At 41.1% G+C, this 19,494-nt stretch overlaps 1 protein-coding gene across 6 annotated transcripts in view; it reads left to right on the plus strand.

The window, feature by feature from the left end:
• The window catches only part of Unc80 (unc-80 homolog, NALCN channel complex subunit), a 194,074-nt gene that overhangs the window by 131,534 nt on the left and 43,046 nt on the right, over nucleotides 1-19,494 (plus strand). For all 6 annotated transcript variants that reach the window (XM_021198105.2, XM_029538632.1, XM_029538631.1 and 3 more), the window contains 12 exons: nucleotides 2,791-2,891; nucleotides 3,873-3,959; nucleotides 4,862-5,045; nucleotides 6,185-6,279; nucleotides 7,825-7,914; nucleotides 8,577-8,678; nucleotides 10,776-10,956; nucleotides 13,413-13,681; nucleotides 15,583-15,717; nucleotides 16,086-16,224; nucleotides 16,823-16,919; nucleotides 18,479-18,649. In XM_021198105.2, the coding sequence (XP_021053764.1) occupies nucleotides 2,791-2,891; nucleotides 3,873-3,959; nucleotides 4,862-5,045; nucleotides 6,185-6,279; nucleotides 7,825-7,914; nucleotides 8,577-8,678; nucleotides 10,776-10,956; nucleotides 13,413-13,681; nucleotides 15,583-15,717; nucleotides 16,086-16,224; nucleotides 16,823-16,919; nucleotides 18,479-18,649 (1,651 nt within the window). The remainder of the gene's footprint in view (nucleotides 1-2,790; nucleotides 2,892-3,872; nucleotides 3,960-4,861; nucleotides 5,046-6,184; nucleotides 6,280-7,824; nucleotides 7,915-8,576; nucleotides 8,679-10,775; nucleotides 10,957-13,412; nucleotides 13,682-15,582; nucleotides 15,718-16,085; nucleotides 16,225-16,822; nucleotides 16,920-18,478; nucleotides 18,650-19,494) is intronic.

Raw genomic sequence — 19,494 nt, forward strand, 5'->3', positions numbered from 1 at the left:
TTTGAAATATATATACATATATATGTATATATATATATATATATATATATATATATATGATTTGTATAAATATGGAAAACAGACCAAGTAGCTCTTTCTATATTGATGAACCTATCTCTTCAATTTTTTTCCTGTTTCCACATTTAAACATCACATTGCCTTACTGAAGCAGTTCTCACTGCTTTTTCTTTTGAAGTCTTATAAGGATATTTCAGTAATTTGTTTCAACCTAGACACCCTATCTCTTGATTGTGTGTAGAGCTCAGTGGTAGAAACTGCCTTGTCTATGTGAGCACAACATATATACATGTACACACACATGCACACACACACGTGTGCATGTGTGCACACTCGCACATTTTAATTATCTGGAAGTATACTTGAAAACAAAGGCTTACTTTTATAATTTCTTATTCATAATATTTACTTGTCTAGCTCTTCGTTTTAATAGGGCGGTTAATTTCTGAAGAAAAAAATTGATATTATCTATTCAAAATAGAGTCTGAATGATAAACTTGTGCTGCATTCTGAACTCTGAGCTTAGAAGCCAGCTGAACTGTACCCACGGCTCAAACTGAAGAGCATGAGCTGTTGACCTCCACTCCTCTGCTTCCTCCCTCAAGGGATCCAGAGAAGCTTAGCCTGCCCTGTGCCACATGAAGGAACACTTTCTGAACAGGATTATCTATTCACTCCCAGGAACCTAAGTACTGCTGACTCAACTACTTTATCTTGCTGAAATGGAAACTATTTAAAGTCTCTGGATAATTAAAGTTCACCTCTAGTTCACTTGAATTTTAAACAAAAGCATATTTTAAAACCTAAATAACTGCTTAAGAATGTATAAAGGGGTTGGAGAAATAGCTCAGCAGTTAAGAGCATTGGTTTGATTTCTAGCACTAAGATGGTGAATGACAACCATCTGTAACTAGTTCCAAGGAATCCAACACCCTCTTCTGATATAATCTTTACAGGCATCAGGCACATATATGGTGCATATACATACATGCAGGCAAAACATTCATATAGGTATAATAAAATAAACAAGTCTGAAAATTGTTTAAATAAAATAAAAATTTTAAATAAAATTTAAATATAAATTTTAAATCAGAATTTATATCAAAAGCAATGAATTTTTGGATTTAATTTTAAAATGACTTACATTGCCTGCATTAGGTTGGTCCCCAAGACAAAGACAACTATGTGCCCTTGCAAAGGCAGTGCTTGCAGAGTAATGCCAATGCTTAAAGACCAACCCACTCCTGTTTTCTTTTCCTTACATAGGAAGATATTCAATAAGAAAAAAAAAACAACTTTTCACTTTGCAATACAAAAAATGTTCAGAAGACATTTTTGTTCTATCATAAGCAAGCCAACTTCATTGCATTTCACTCTTCAAAAAACAATACTTTCATTAATTCTTTGAAATTCTCATACATGTACACAATTTTAAGCTTATGTCTCTACCTCCTCAAACTCACTCAGGGCCCATGAACACTTCCTCTTCCAAGACTTGATATTTTCTTCCTTCCTTCCTTCCTTCCTTCCTTCCTTCCTTCCTTCCTTCCTTCCTTCCTTCCTTCCTTCCTCCCTTCCTCCCTCCCTCCCTCCCTCCTTCCCTCTCTCTCTCTTTCCCTCCCTCCCTCCCTCCCTCCTTCCCTCTCTCTCTCTTTCCTTCTTTCTTTCTTTCCCTTCTTTTTAGTTTACTTATGTTTTTATGTGTGTGGTGTTCTATTTATCTGTGTACCACATTTGTGCTGGTGTCTGTGAAGGCTAAAAGAAGGCAGAAGATATCTTAGAATTGGAGTTAGAGTTGTAAGCCAAGATCTCTTGAACAGAACCAGTTCTCTTAATTGCCAAGCCATCCCCCTTGCCCTGATGTTTCTCTTTTTTATTGTTATCATTATTAATAGCCCCTTTCATCTACTTATTTTTGACCACGAGCAAATGGTGTGGGGCTATCCTCTAAGACAGGATCAACCTGCTAATAGCTACATGCCCAGAGAAAACTAACTATCCTTCCCTCAGCAGCCATAAAATGATAATAACTCTTGAGCTAAAAGTGTGGACTCAGGAGTCCCTCTCCCATCCACACTGGAGTTTTGATGTTTTAGTCTTCTGCAGTCAACAGCATCTGCTGTGGTTTGATTCTGTATCCACTATGTTCTATTCAAAAGAAAGCATTTTATAGTAATTCTCTATCTGCTGGCTCCTAATGTTTTTTCTACAGACTCATTCACAACATTTCCTGAGGCTTAGATGGGAGGCAGTTTGTACAGAATAGCCACTGAATAGCTGAATCCTTGCAACCACTTATTCTCAGGGCTTGAAGCAATCATGAGTCTCTGTCTTAAGCAATTCTTCCAACAAAAGGAGCTTCTTTGACCAAGGTTCAGAGCAGCACACGCCTGTAGTTATAAACACAAACATTGAGAAGGTAGTTTGACAACATGACCATTTAGTAAAACACCAGTAGGTTTCCAGCAGAGCCTGTGTTCTCCCTAGTCATGGGCTATTGACCAAAGTACAATAACAGCCGTGAAATCTATCCTGTGAAGAGGCCTTGATCAGAAAGTGGTCAGTTTCCCTGATAACCACCATACTCCTATTGGACCATTGGGTACCACTTATCTGGCAGGTCAGCAACTAGATCCCTGAGACTCACATGATAGAAGTTCAACTTCAGAAAACCTTTGAAAGTAGAAAGAAAGAACTCATCAAAGCTTAGTAAATTGCTCAAAAATTTTTTCTGGTTAATGGACTTATGGCCATTTATTTTCTATCCTAAAGTCAGTGCTGTGGCCCAGCAAGTCTTGTGGAACTGTCTAATTGAAGATCCATCAACGGTTCTTCGACATTTTCTGGAAAAACTGACCATCAGCAATAGACAAGTGAGTTCCTGTTCCTTATCAGTAGCTAGCTGTTAGCGTGCACTCCACTGAAAGCAAGCGAGGAACTTTACAGAGCTGCCTGTGCTGTCAGTGTCCTTCAAGATGCAGCCGATAGATGCCTTTTACGTAATGACAAATGATATTAAATTTTGGAATTTCAATTCAGATGTTTCCAGTAATTGATTTCTCCAAGTGTGCATGGTACATTGCTTGGTAACCCGACTTTAAATATTTTCAATACTTTAGAGAAAGACTAAATACAGTTTTATATTTTTAAGAGTTAGATAATTTATGGAATTCTAGTTGTTTGGTAGCCTGGAATGTTAGTGGGGTTATTCAAATATATTAGTTTTCTCTCTCACCCAAAAAGCTAATTTACCAGACTACCTGTAAGGTGTCAAATAAGAATAGTTTCCTGGACTTTAAGAAAACAAACTGGTGTAAGATTTTACTCGGATCTCTGTGGTGATTATCTTCACTAGAAGATTAAGTTTGGTTTCTGGGAAGTAAGTTTAACTTCAGACATTTCGATTTACCTTCCTTTGCTTCCTTTTATCGTATTGATTTGAAACCTAGGTAACTAAATTTGGAAAGTCGGTTAACCTAGTGCGTGTATTAGTTTCTCAGATTAGGTCCCCACATTCCCATTATACCTGGCAGCTATCACAAGTACAACCAAGTACCTAACTCTAACAGGATTTACCTGTTGACACTGTGCCAAGTTTTATTTAAAAATAAAACCATCTGCGGCTTGGTGATATTTATATATTATCCATAAAGGAAAGGTATTCTGGCTCATTTAAATAATAAGGATCACAGGTACTATCAGTTTCAATGGGTAGTTAATTTCTCCTCTACCATGCTGAAGTGGTGGACATAGTTGAAATAGACAAATGGGCAAAAGTAAGGAAAATTACCCTCTAGTTTCAAGCAGTCAGGTTCTGTCAGCATGGTGGCTGACTGGGTCTGTTCTTCTTCCAGGATGAGCTAATGTACATGCTCCGCAAACTTCTCTTAAATATTGGAGACTTTCCAGCTCAAACATCACACATCCTGTTCAACTACTTGGTGAGTTTCAGCAGCTAGTGGAATTTTCTCGTAGGAATCAGGAACATGGCGAAAGCGATATGGAAAACCCCTTCCAATAAATTCCCAATAATTGTATAACTGAAGGATGGTCAGCAGAAGTTTCCACTTTTAGTGTGAGCAAGCTCTGCCTGGCTCGATCTTTGGCATGTGGTAGATCCTCAATATGTTACTGTCTTGGTCCTCCTTTTAGCATCAGGCAACTGTCTTATGATACTTTTTAGCCTCCCCATCCCCTTTTCCTACTTTGCCGTTTAAAACACACGTGCTCACCCTCTAGGACGAAATTGCAAGTGTAGTTTTCCATAGCAGCTCTTTATGCTTTATCTTGCTTGGACAGCTTCTCTCCGACCCCTCCAAGATTTACATGTTTCTTCACACCCTTCTCTGTAAATTCCAAATGAATATGCATGCAGCTTGAGGGCTGGAGAATGTTGACTACTCTGAAACTGTCCCTCAATCCAGGCAGAGAACAAACAAATGTCTTTGTTGATGTTTTCTCCCTTTCTTTTACGAGGGAAATATCCATGTGCACAAGCATCTATAGCAGCCTGCTAAACTTAGCTCTCACCACAAACCTAGATGTGTAGACATGATTGCAATCCCTTTATCTTGTCTGAGACTAATTTGGTCTTCTTTCTCAGTGTCCATTTGTTGACTAGCCCAGGGGAAAAAAATAAGTGCCCAATCCAGGTGAGGTCCAGCTTGGTCAAGTTCTCCTGTCGTCTCTTCTCCCGATTAGTGTCATTAGAAGTGTTACAGAAACATTTGAGCAGAGACTATATGAATGTTAAGAGGATTTCATCTTAAAAACAAAAGCCAAGACAATGGGAACAAGTGTGTAGGAAGAATGTGACTCTGTCATTGTTGGTGTCTTGCTTCAGGTGGGGCTAATCATGTACTTTGTGAGGACCCCGTGTGAGTGGGGTATGGACGCCATCTCTGCCACACTGACCTTCCTGTGGGAGGTGGTCGGGTATGTGGAGGGCCTCTTCTTCAAGGATCTCAAGCAGACTATGAAGAAGGAACAATGCGAAGTGAAGCTTCTGGTCACTGCTTCCATGCCAGGTACATCCACATGTATATTGATACATGGATATGTTTATCATCCTTCAAAAGACATGGGACTTTTTCATTCACAAGAAAAATAGAGCTCTAACCCCTGGCATTGAATGCATTTAAGAATTTTTGTTTAGAAGTGTCAGAGGAAATATAATAGCCCCTTCAAAAGTCAGAGCTTGTGAGATGAAAAGGCAGACATCTGAAGAGAGTGCCTGTGAATCAGACCTTGAAGAGTAGCCAAGGTTAAAGATTTATCTAAGTGTGTAGCAGAGGACCTGTTAAACTGAAAGCCATTGTGAGTGAATTTTTGGCACTGCTGTTTGAATGACATTGTTTGTATGGCAAGGACCCTGGGCTTTGTAAACCCAATGAGAGGAGACTTTATGAAAAGCTGGAAGAGAAGGAAAAAAAAAAAAAAAAAACAGGAAAAGGGAGAATTAGAAAAGAACACAACATGTAGCATAAACTCTAGATACAGTTAGTTCCTCTTCACACAGCACATCGGGCTTGTCCCTAAGATGAAGATTTTACTAATGCTTTATCCCCATGTGGAGAATATCATGAAATGCAGATGGAAATAAAGAGAAAGAGTATATGCAGAGGTGAGAATACAGGTTCCGGCAGTCAAGAAGTCTGTGTTAAAATCAACACTGCCCTTCATTAGATTTAGAAATGACATTAGCTGTGGGAAAAATAAAACCATTTTTCATGCTTCTCCATTTAGCTGATATATAAATGTGAATACTAACTCACAATTGTGATGGACACATTAGTTTGTATATATCAAATGCTCCCTTGAAAGGCCTGGTTTGTGATAACCATCCAACAGGTGACATGGATGATTATGTATTTGTATGCTCTGTAGAGTATACAAAAGAACAATAGGCCATTTTTTAATATCAAAAAAGCCATATTGGTACTCACATTCTTAAGAGGTTGCCAACATAGCTAATTTTTCATCAGCCTGAGCTAGGTAAGACCCTATTTCCTGGTTCAAGAACAAGCTACCTAATGTGAAAAGAGCATTGATAACAACAATGGACATCAGCTTGTTGACACTATTTTAATTTTAATGTTTTATGCCTTAAGTACAAACTTACATGAAAGACTATGTTCATGGTTACCGTTACATGTATCTTGAATAGGTACCAAAACCTTGGTCGTCCATGGGCAGAATGAGTGTGATATCCCAACCCAGCTGCCAGTGCATGAAGACACCCAGTTCGAAGCCCTGCTGAAGGTAGGAGAGTTTTGTCTTGTGTTTGACAGAAATGATTTTTATGCATAGCCATACCCCCGCAGTAAACATGTTTTGGAGTTAAAGTAAGTGGCATTTTCTGTACTCAAATGAACACACCCAGTTCTTCACTCTCCAGGGTTTCCTCTTCTATTGTACACTTATGTAAGTTCCCCCACTTGTAACTGATGTTTTAACTCTGCATTCAAGCACTCAAAATTGGGCAAATTCTGTCCCAAACAACAGTGCTGCCTTGAATGTTATTTCCAACTCCCCCGAAAGCTGTACAATCTGGTTTAGGAATATTTGGTGCTACTGTTTTAGGTTTTTAATGTGCCATGGTTTTGCTCACAAAGTAAATTCAGTCTGTCAAATGATATAATACCAAGTGGAATCTATATGCAGGACATATATTCCTTAGGAAAAAAAATCAGGTAGGCAAAGAAAGATTTTTTTTCTCTTTTTAATTGAAAATAGATTTTTTAAATCTAAAATTGAGTACAGAACTTTTAATTTGAAATTGAAGATGAAAATATTTTTCATATCATATATTCTGATCATGGTTCCTCTCCTGCAGCTCCTCCCAGATCCTCCTCACCTCACCCAAATCCATAGCCTTTCTTTCTCTCTCATTACACGGTGAACAAGTATCTAAAACAAACAAACAGACACACCAGACTAGGACAAAACAAAAGAAAAAATTAAAGAAAAACCACAAGAAACACATACAAATGCATAGACACATACATTTGTACACACAGAAAACCCATAAAAACACAAACATTTTCTAAGAGCTGTGATAACAATCCTCCTCAAAAGAATTACAGTTGATCGCTACTCGTGCATGCAAGGCTTGTGGTGTAAAGTAATAAGTAGGCTATCAATCTCCACTCATCTGGAGCCCAAGTCTTCAGTAATCTTACCTCACGAGGTAAGACCGGAACCCAGTCCTGAATCCTAATCTAAGTAGAAAATGTAGTGGGTACCATGACTTCTGTTTCAGACTTTTTCAAGATCTCCAGTGAATATGTAAGGTCCTTGGAAGCTATCAAGCTCTTAACACCACATCTGGATACTTGAGTTGAATGGCAGATATCAAGATTCAGACAGAGTGTTCCCTCCATGGCTTACTGTGGCCAGTGTAACATGAATCATAGGACCTCCCTGGCCAGTTGCCTTTAACAGAAGTAGCATAGCAGTTTGATAATACAAGTTTTCCCATGGAAAGCTCTGGAGATAGTTCTCAATAATCAGTGGATGCATTATAGTTTGGCGTATTCTTGATGCTGTTACAAAGCATGCTTTCCCTAATCCCATGCCTGCTAGGTGCCACTGTCCCTTCACAGACTAGCACTTGATCAGGATTAAAGCTGTGCCACTTTAGATGATTTACATTACCAGTCTTTGATATTTTTCCTTTAGGTCAATTTAGCACTATAAGTCCTCTTGCCCCTGTAACAATTACCCTGTGTTTTCCTAGCGTACTATCCATCGACCAAGTAATATACTCTCCATAGACATTTATAAAATGTGTTGCTATTGTTCTAGGAGTGTCTGGAGTTTTTCAACATCCCAGAATCCCAGTCAACACATTATTTTCTCATGGATAAACGATGGAACCTCATCCACTACAACAAGGTAAGTCTGCAGTCATGATGCCCATGCTGAGTTGTGTCGGGGCTCACCAAACCCTTCTTAAGTGCAGATTACTATGAATAAAGCATCACTGATTCAGGTTGTAAGCATGCGCACTTGGGTCTCTTTGGCTCCAGGGCAATTGATTTACCTATCTACCCCTGAATGTCCTTATTTGTAAAGGGAAAGTGAGAATGGTAGGAACGCTGGCGTAATTGTAGTCACTGCAGGAGATATGCCAGCTTAAGCAGTTAACTACTTGTCACAGTTGATATGGGTGGATAAATCACATTTTTGTATTGTATTGGCAGCTCTTCTCATTGATGTGGCCAAATACCACACAGAAAGGAACTTAAGAGAATAACACCTCAGGTGGTCCCCAGCCTCACTTTAGATTAACCCTCTAACAGATCAATGTATCTCCTGACCTTGTACCCAGTGCTGACAGTGGGCAGCCAGACTGGGCAGAGTGAAGCTTTCCTGAAGAGGAAGGTTTGCCTTTTTTAGTGTTCTATGCAAATGAGGAGTGTAAGGTAACAAGAATAAAAACCATTAGAAAATAAATGAATATTTTTATCTACCTGAGTTTTGGATAAAGAAGAAATGAAAATCAAAATAACTACTTTTGAACTGGTTTTTTTCTCTCTGTGTGTAACCCACCACAGACCTATGTTCGAGACATTTATCCCTTCCGGAGGTCCGTCTCACCACAGCTGAACCTCGTACATATGCATCCGGAAAAGGGGCAGGAGCTCATTCAGAAGCAGGTGCTTAACCATGCCTTTTTATTCTGGGTCATGTTTGGGGGAAGGTAATCTGTAAACACACTCTCAGCCTTGAGAGTGTGCAATTCTATTATATACCTCTCTTTAGATAATGAGTGGTGAATGACCATGCTCAAAAGATTGCGCCCTCAAAAATGCAAGTTTTCTACTATTGGATCATGGTGTGTAATGTATTCAGAGAAACTCACATGGGATAATATGAAGCATATAATAGAAATACTCTAACTTATTGACTGGCTACTTTCTAGGTATGAGTATACTTTTATAAAATAATATTAAAAAGTACATAAGTGACTTACAATAGTGTGTGACTGGGAGATGAAGTCAGATCTGGAGTTTAAGCTCATCTTCAGCGACATATGAATTTCAAGGACAGCCTGGACTCCATGAGACCTCTCAAATAAAGAAAAACTTAGAGGCTGGGAAGATGGCTCAGTGGTTAAAGTGCTTGCTGTGGTAGTGTGTAGCTATAATCCTAGCACTAGGGGAAAGAAGAAGGCAGTAGATCCACGGAGCTTTCCGGCCAGCTACCCTCAATAAAACCGTGAGCTCTGGGCTCAGCAATAGCTGATCTCAAAAATAAGATTGAGCCAAAAAAAAAAAAAAAAAAAGATTGAAAGTGATAGAGGAAGACAGAAAAAACTGACCTCGGGCAAGCATGCTTGTCTACACTCACATACCACCTGCACACAAAGGATAAATAGTACAGTTCATACACTACTGACACACACTTAACCCAGATGAAAATAAGTAAGAATATGCATCTCAAAAGAGCATTGAACTAAGAAGTAGCGATCTAGATTCCGTTCCTACTGAGCAGATAACTACGAATCTGACATTTTTTTTTAAATCAGGAAAAGACACAGCCAAGCAGTTGTGCTTACATTTGATACTGAAAAGCAGAATAGCATTCACATGCTTGATCTCAAATCAGACTCTGACCTTAGGAAACTCAGCAATCTGCATGCAAAACATGACTTTATACACCCTTCCAAAACTGATCATTTTCTTAGTAAAATTTTAATGTGCACATGTTTTATTAATTTTTATTTTTTAAGTAAAGTATATAAAGAAGAATTTGAAGATAGCGATCAATTCAATTCTTCTGTACACATCAACGATGCTAATTTCACATTAGAATACTGTGTGTGAGATAAGTGAGGATGGCAATGTTTGAGAACACTGAAATAAATCTTTAAGATGGCTAGCATTAACTGCCTAAACTGCTTTTAAAAGAAAGAAGATGCTGTGTCTACGGCCAGGTGAAAGGTGCTGGCTTAAAGCTGAAAGGTCTTCACCATGAACAATGTCACAGACCTCACCAGAGTGACCTCAGCCCTCAATTTTGACAGCAAAATAGTCAAAAGCACTTCACAGGCACGTGTTTGTGAATATCACGTTTAAAACCACACTTTAAAGAGTGCCATAAACAGGGTTCTTGTGCTCTCTACTCCAGGCTAGACTCTCGAGATATCTAAGTCCCCCAGGGAGATGAAGACGTTATGGTCTGGCATTACCATAATTTTCTGCAATAACTGTTCATGACTCAGGAACTTCCTAATCCTAGCCCTTGGCCCAGTGATTACCAAGAGAAAAGAAGAGCCAGAGACGGAGAGCCAGGAAACATGCCTTCCAAACTCTGGAACAAATGGGTTATCTAGGAACTATCAGCTTTTCTATGAATAATGCATTCCTAGATTCCAAGTTGTCCTTTTGTTAAAAAAAAAAAAAAAAAAAAAACAGAACCACCAGGGAACAGCTTAAGGCATCTGTGGAGAAGCAGCAGCAATTGTAAGTGCCAGCTCCCCATTAGAGAAAGGCTTCTGTGTTAGGATGCCCACACAAACGCGGCTCTGTGTAGTTCTGGACTCTCTTGACAAACCCTTCCTTGTGCTTCTCGAGGCCATAGCGTCCCTGAGCTCAGACAGCACCAGGGACGGAGAGTCCATTAAACACTGTCTCTTCTTCCTATGTGGTAAAAACACCCTTCCCTCTTTCTACCCCTCCCTGTTTCATTTCATCATCTTCAGAGTCTCCACTCTTCAAGTTCCTAACTCCACTCTCCGTCTGCCCCTCCAGGTGTTCACCCGGAAGCTGGAGGAAGTAGGGCGGGTTTTGTTCCTCATCTCCCTAACCCAGAAGATCCCCACAGCCCACAAGCAGTCACATGTCTCCATGCTCCAGGAGGACCTTCTTCGTCTGCCCTCCTTCCCTCGGAGTGCAATAGATGCTGAGTTTTCTCTCTTCAGTGACCCGCAAGGTACTACGGGAAAAAATAAAAAACAAACAAACAAATAAGCCATTTCACCATTCCTCTTGGCTTAGGATTCCTCACAGTGGTAGGCTGGAGGTTGTGTTCAAACTCAGATTGAGTGCATAAGAAGATTAAAGGAGCCAAGCTAATCCTGCACAAGTCAGAACAGTAGATGTCTCTGGGCTGGGAAGAAGTTGGCAAAGGCATGAGGGAACTTTAGGAAAGCACAAAACTTAGCTACATAGTCCTTGGATTTTGTGTACCTGAGTACATACTGCCAAGGGCCCGTCTCAGCTTGGAGGGAGCTCTGAGAGAAGGGGTGTCTGGGAATGGTGAAAACAAATGACTCAAAGTCAAATTGTGGGTCCAAGCTGGCAGCCTAGAGCCTGTAGAGAATGCTTTCCAGGCTGAGCTCCCTGTCTGCCAGCCTGCCTCTCTCCTTCCCTCCCTCCTTCCCTTCCTCCCTCTCCCTGTCCCTCTTCCTCTTCCCTCCTCTCCCTCCCTCCCTCCCTCTCTCCATTCCCTCCCTCTCTCTGTGTGTTCTGCTCTAATCTAGACAGCTTTTCCTTGCTATTGTAAAAACTCTCTGATTGAGACAGCTCTCTCTCCCTGAGACATCTCTCTCTTGCCTAGTAAAAATTATAAAAGCTATGAATCTGGATAGCTCATGTTTGGTTTGTTTGTTTGTTTGTTTGTTTTTGACTGAAATCAGAAAGCTGCTATTAAAAAATCTTAAATTTCCTGACCAAAACAGAAATCCTGTTAGAAAAAAATTCTTGGAGAGTTGTTTTCACTCTCCAGAGATCTCCAGACAGCTCAGCTCTCTCCAGAGAAATTCGAAACAAGAACTGATCTCAGGCTGTGCTGGCCCATATCAGGCAGCCCACTTTTTATTTTACATATCAAATCAGTCATTTACTTCCTTCCACAGCTAGTACCTGTTACAGAAAATAGTTACATTATTACATAAACATTCCTTTTGATTATCCTATGAATTAGCACTCCATGGCCCCAGCCCCTTAATTCTTAGGAAACAGCAAACACACATTTTCTTCTAACATTGGAAAAGATTGCCGAGATCTGCCTACCTCTGCTAAGCACAGACGATAAACTAGTTGGATTGGGACCCTGTCCTGAAATTACCATTTCTACCACACCTGGGCCTGGACTTGCTGGGTCCCAGGCTGACCTTGAGCTCAGGAATCTGCCTGCCTTTGTATCTTTCTGACAAGCTTAGTATAGCTGCCTTGTTCTATTAGATTCATGGAGCCCCGCATAATTCATTTGCATCCTTATATTTTTGCATGATTGAGAAATTATATTTTTAAATTCATAGTTTTAGAGTTCTTTTCCACAGCCTTACGGGCTGTCCTGAAGGTCCCAGCAATTACTATTTTGCTGAGACATAGCCACACCTTCAACTTCTGGACTCAAGCTGTTTCTAATTATCATGGAGTCAATAAAGATAACAGGGAGGACATTCCTTGGAAGGAAAGTGTCCTCCAGTGCAGGTACTGAGCCCAGAAAAATACTGTACATTGTTACACAAACAAGCCTTACGCCCACAGCAGCCATCCACACTCATGGAGGCTTACCGGGGCTCTGTCGCAGGGGCAGGAGCCATGCCACTCCGTCCCCACTAAGGCTGTGCAGGGCTCAACAACATATTGTTGCAAAACTCATTGGATATGCTCATTTAAGTTCTTTACATTTTAGTGAAACTTATGCCTGAAGTGTGATAGAGCCAAAGAAATAGCAAGAGACCCAGCTGAGAAGCAACTTCAGTTAAGATCTCTTTACTTCAGAATTTCTAACAGAAAGAGTTCTGGTCCCTTAAAAAAATTGAACTGAGGCTGTCTCGGGCTTTGTTCCCTACCATTGGATCCCCTTCCCCGCTACTTGGACCGCCTGGTTGAGCCTCCGTGGGAGAGGACGTGCCTACACCTGCTGGCACTAGATGCCCCAAAGTGGAGTGGTACCCAAGGGGGCTTCTCCTCTAAAGAGAAGTGAAAGGGTCACTAAAGGGGAGGATTTGTAAGGGTGAGACTGAGAAGAGAGGAGGGAAGGGAGTTGTGATCAGATATAAAGTAAATAAAAAATTAAAATTAAAAGAAAGAGAGAAGGAGAGAGAGTGTGGTCTGATCTAAACAGAGATAAGAAAAGGCAGGCACTGATGCCAACCCTAACCATTGTCCAACTACAATATCTCTTTCAGCGATGCAGTTTTTAACAGCACAGCACTGCAAATACCTGTCCTGGCTTGCCTAGAGTGCAATCAAAGAAGTGTGCACAGATCCTTAGAGATGCAAGAAGTGCTGGGCTGGGAAACCTTTTGGCTGGACATATTCTGGAATGGGAACAAACACACGGGAAATGGTTGCGCCCTGGCATTTGATCGTGGGCTTATGCTGACAGGGCTGGTGTGGGGCTAATTCTGCCTCTGCTGTTTCCCGTTCTCACAGCTGGGAAGGAACTGTTTGGTCTTGACACCCTGCAGAAGAGCCTGTGGATCCAGCTCCTGGAGGAGATGTTCCTGGGCATGCCGAGCGAGTTTCCCTGGGGAGACGAAATCATGCTTTTTCTCAATGTGTTCAATGGGGCTCTGATTCTCCATCCAGAAGACAGCGCCCTGCTCCGGCAGTACGCGGCCACTGTCATCAACACAGCTGTCCACTTCAACCACCTCTTCTCTCTCAGTGGCTACCAGTGGATTCTCCCCACCATGCTGCAGGTGCCTGGACACTCTTTTTTTTTTTTTTTTTTTTTTTTACATTTATTTTTTTTATTATTTTCTTTATTTACATTACAAATGCTATCCCGAAAATTCCCTATACCCCCCCCTCCCTGCTCCCCTACCCACCCACTCCCACTACTTGGCCCAGGCCTTCCCTTGTGCTGGGTCATATAAAGTTTGCAAGACCAAGGGGCCTCTCTCTTATCCCAGCTACAAGAGTAACCCAGCCCTGCTCAGACCAAGCAATCTGATAATATCTGTAAAGAAGCATTTCCATGACAGAGTTATCTCTTTTGTTACCGCAGAGGGCACCCAGCTTTTTCAAGAGCTCACACTATTCGGTGCTGACCTGAGATACTGCCCCAGAGTTAGGAACTGGGATGGTCTTCCCATGTCACATAGCAGGGTAACTCCAAACATGTGGCATCTGGATCAGCAGCCTCGGGATTCCCCAACAATTCACTCTGCTGGGCCCCATCTCAGACCTGCCAAGTAAGAAGCTCTGTGTGAGGGCCCAGCAGTGTGCGTTTTTACCAAGCCTTGTCGTAGTGCAGGTATTGTGGACAGCGAGGGACACTCTGAGCTGTCCTTGAGGGAGCTGGATGGCCGACTGCCATCTGTTGTGGCTTCAGTTTGAACAGGGATTTCTAATGCCATACATTTAGGAGCAAGGGATAGGAGGAGGTGACTTTTTCTGTCCAGTGTGCACCTGGCTCTACTTGGAGCTCAGTACTGAAGATAAGTCAGACAGGACCTGGGGCTAATTAAAGCTGTCTGTTTGGGGGAACATTTTATTGAACATTATGAAAGTAGTGTATGTCTGTACAAAGTACAATCTGCTTCTTCCAGTGATGGCAAGAAACCTGTTTGGTACCACAGGACTGTCTGCCTCATTTTTCAAGTAATAGCATTTCCTCTTTTACCCAGCATAATTACACTCACTGTAAAACTGAGACAATACAGTTTAAACAAAACATGCAGGTCACCTGCAACTCTTCTTCCCAGAAAACATTTCTGCTCCCTGAATATCTACACACAGGCCTCAAAAAATAAAACTACGTTACACTATATATTCAAATGGATAGCCTTTTTCTAGTAACAAGGACCATCGTGTGAATTTCGTACAGCTACTGAGCTTTAAAGCATCAACAACTACACTTCTGTCACTTTGAGATTTTATTTTACCCCGGTCAGAATGGACAAAGATCTCAAACCAGCAGACAAACCCCTAGAACAAATGAGGACGGGGCCGGCGAGGATGTGGAAAGGGGCAGCTCTTACCCAGAGCTGGGAAAAACACAAGCTAGTGCCACCTCTGGAGATGAGAGTGAAGATGCCTAGGAGCTAAACAGATATCTACTACACGATCCACCTTTACGCCTCATGGCCGTGCGCCCAAAGGATGCTGGAGCTACTACAGAGATGCCTGCCTGTCCCTGTTCTATGTTGGTCTGTTCATAGCAGCCAGGAAACAGCCCAGGTGCCCATCAACTGATGGGTAGATAATGAAAGTGTGGTTTATTTACATAATACACGTACCATAATCAGTTTAACAAGCTACCACTTATTATTAACTTATTTCAAGTTTTTCACTATTACAACTAGTCAGAAGCAGGTATTTTAAGGTAAACTTTATGACTACTTCTTTCGTTGAAATAAATGTCTAGTCATAAGCTTCCTGGGGGAAAAAATCTAGAAATTATGTTTATGGTTTATAGGAATTTTATGTCTATCACCAAGTTATCTCAAGAAAGCTGATGCTATATTATATTCCATACTACCACTGGGATACATTAGCCCCTTTCTGAATTTCCTAGCGCTATGGGAAGTTTTATAAGTAAACACCACTCTGGCACACTGTGAAGGCATTTTCTAAGTATGGGGCTATTTCTCTGTAGGTATACTCAGACTATGAAAGCAACCCACAACTACGTCGCGCCATCGAGTTTGCCTGCCACCAGTTCTACATCCTACACAGGAAGCCCTTTGTCCTCCAGCTGTTTGCTAGTGTGGCCCCTCTCCTGGAGTTCCCGGTGAGTAAGAGCTGAGTAACAAGTGAAAACCTACCAAAGAGAACTTTTAAAGGCAACCAGGGAGTCAGGCACCACTTGTGTTTGGGCAGAGTGCAGAGGCAGACAAGGTGTTGCAAAACTCCAGAGTGGACAGGAAGGAAGCTTAAAACATGTGTGACTTACTGCTGGCATTTGTAGAGCCCTAAAATTCTTCAGCAGAATGTCAGAGTTATATAAGTTGAATTGCACATAGATATTCTGATGTATATATATATTATATATCATATATATATTTGCCTTACAAATTTTGAATTTCCAATTGGCACTATTAGTACTAACGTGACAATCAATGAACTGAAAGTGGTTTCTTTTGTTTTATTTTTATGTAGGATGCTGCCAATACAGGGTCCAGCAAAGGCGTGTCTGCTCAGTGTCTGTTTGACTTGCTACAGTCTCTGGAGGGAGAAACCACTGATATACTGGACATTCTAGAGCTGGTTAAAGCTGAGAAACCCCTTAAGTCACTAGGTAAATACAACCCCACCCCAGCATTCTTTTTTTCTTATTGCAATTATTCAAATAAATGTATGTATGTCTATAATCACTTATAACTATGCATAACCAAAATGATTATATAGTATGTACAACTAGATCAAAAACAAATAGAACAATGTTACACTTTGAGTGAGTAGATTTTTTTATAATGTTCTTGGCTTTAATTTCTTGAGAATCTATAGAATAAGGAATCCTCTGTTGTGAAAATCATAGTAGAACATTTCTCATAGACCCCCACTCGAACAGTTTAATTTAATCAGTTCTAAGCAAATAGACTTCTCTAATGGTCTTTCGTAGTTATGTGGTGAATAGAATTAGATATCATTCAAAGATAAAGCTTTCTGTTCTACCTCAGGCAATTAAAGTGCCTGAGTAGCTTCTGTTAGTTGAGATTGTTAAAATCTCCCTTATGTGTGATCCAGTTGTTTGAATGTGGGAAGCAGAATTCTGCTCCCTTCAGATGAGAAATGAAAATCTTAAGCGATAAAAGGCCAAATGACACAGGAAAGACAAGGTCTTTGGTACTGATGCTGACTACTCTCCTGGAGTCACACATACTGCATCTTTGCAGATTTCTGCTATGGAAATGAAGACCTGACATTCTCCATCAGTGAAGCCATCAAGCTCTGCGTCACCGTGGTGGCTTACGCTCCTGAGTCATTCCGAAGGTGCGGTAACCACAGCCTTCCTTTCTGTCCCTGGTGATGAGTAGGCGTAGGAAAGAAAAGAAACTGAATGAGGGAGCTTGTGTTTGGCATATCTTTCTGTAACATTCTGATGAGCAATCTCCCAAAACACCAAATTTAGAATTTTTTTTTAATAGCAGAAGTTCTGAAAACTACTGTAAATCTTCCTGAATTTGAAATCCCCAAATTTGGAATTCTATACAGAGGCAAAGATGTTTACTCTTGTTAAAAAATATTTTTCCACTTACATAATTACAAGCTGTTAGCAGACAAAATTTCGTAACAGACATTTAAACCATCTGTGAAAACCCCCTCTGAGGACGGAGGACACAAAGGACAGCGATATAAATCTCCTGTTTTATTTTGACTCAAACAGGGAAGCAAATGATTCACATAGGAAGTGAGTCACCCCAGTTCCAGGAAGTTGGCTCTGGTCGGATACCTAAGTTTCATCTCCTTTTAACATTCCTGCTCTGTTGGCACACACTCCAGGGAAAGAGGAGCCAAGCTTACTTTGCTCACTGTCTTTGTACATCTGCTCTTTAAGATGGGTGTCTCCTCTCCCCTGCAACTGAATGAATAAAGGACAAAAGGTAGCCAGGATTTGTCTTAATTGAGCTCTTTTCTGGAAAGAAACATCAGGGATAAATAAAAAGCTCCGGGTTTTTGTCATCTTTAATGAGAAATAGACATTATGCAAAAGGTAGATGGCCGTCTGACTGGGGTATTTAATAGAAGAAAATCTGCAGTCTGTATTGTGGCCTTGCTCCCAGTTCCCTGTCCCTCCTGAAATACTCAGTTCCAGGAATCAGTCTAGAATGAACACAAACATCCTGTTCTATTTTGTATTCTACATATCATCAGTTAGATGCTTCGGATTATTGTCACCTTCTTACCATAGTGTTCTGAGTCTATGCAGCTATCCCTTCAGAAGGTAGGGCCTGGTGCTGAAAGAGACATGGCAGAAATGCTTGGTGTTTTGATTCCATCTTCTCTTTAAGTTGGGGTTTCTGACAGCTCTTTACTCCACCAAGTGTGCCTCCTATCCAGTGAGGCGTGTCCTCTCACTCTCGTAAGGACGCATTGCCAGATTCCATCAAAATAACAGCCTCTACCAACTCGTGCTTCAAAATGGCTTAAGCTTCCGAAGGCAGCTTCTTAGGAAAGGATTTAATGGTGTCTCAGAATTACTTCGGCTGAAAAACTGCCCTCAACACATTCTCAAACAGAGGCTTTGCTGGGGAATGAAGCCTGCTACTCGGAACAGTCTGTAGCACCCTGCCAATATTCCACTCTTCTTCCCGCCACTTGCACAAACAGCTAATTCTTCTTACTTAGCCCATGTCTCATTAAGAGAGGCTTTCTCACCTGTTGTTGGGTGCTGAATCAATGAACGATAGTCAACACATCCAGGAGCTTTCACTGCTATTGTTTGGTGTTACACAAGAAAGGGAATAGAATTCCTCTGGTGCCGATTCCGTGCGCCTGGATGTCACAGGGTCCAATGCGATGTGACCTTGCTTTCTTTCTGGTACTTATAGCCTTCAGATGCTGATGGTCTTGGAGGCTTTAGTTCCATGCTACCTACAGAAGATGAAGAGGCAGACGTCCCAGGTAGAGACAGTGCCTGCTGCCCGGGAGGAGATTGCTGCCACAGCTGCTCTAGCCACATCACTACAAGCCCTTTTGTACAGTGTGGAGGTCCTCACCAGGTAATCTCACAGGCAGATATCCACAGCCTAAAACAATGTGTATTCATTGAAAAGACGAGGAAACTGGTTGTAGCTAACCATCTCTAAAACCTGGCCTCTGTTTATGGCTTACAGACAACTTTCTTTGTAGAGACAGCTACTCAGCCCCTTATGGCTTATAACTGTAAATACTACCTAAATTACCTGGATATTTAGTGCTAAGTACTCTGAATAGTGAGTGGCAGTAGCAATAATGATGACTTTTCTACATGATTACTAAACACACAATTACATACAACTTGAAGAGTTTCTATGGAGATTTTTAGACCAGTGGTAAACAAATCTTTAGCAAAGGGATGTGTTAGTGAATATGAAGATGCAATCCACATTTTAATTAGTTATTTGATTAGTTTTTAGTTTTTGCCTTTACAGAAAGAGACAAAGGGGTGCAGGCAAGAGAGAGAGAGAGAGTGAATATGAATGCACACCAATGCAGAGGACACGTGAGGACCAGTTCTTCCCTTCCATTATGTGGGTCCCAGGAACTGAACTCACTTTGTCAGGCTTGGGGACAAGCACCTTCCCTCCCTGAGCCATCTTGCTCACCCTATTCAATTATTTTGAGATGTGTAGTTGCAAGTCTAACTAAGCATTCTTTTATTATTTTATTATTCATAAAGAGTAGGATTTTTTTACTGTAATTTTAGAAACTACAAATCAAATATAAACTTCAGTGTATTACTCTATTCCAGAAGAAATAGATTTGTCATGGAACAGGATCAAATAATACCTGGACGAGGAGGAGGAGGAGCAGGAAGAGGAGGGGGAGGGGGAAGGGGGGAGGAGGAGGAGGAGGAGGAGGAGGA

The sequence above is a fragment of the Mus pahari genome, chromosome 5 (genome assembly GCF_900095145.1).
Source record: "Mus pahari chromosome 5, PAHARI_EIJ_v1.1, whole genome shotgun sequence".
NCBI classification, from domain to species: Eukaryota; Metazoa; Chordata; class Mammalia; order Rodentia; family Muridae; genus Mus; species Mus pahari.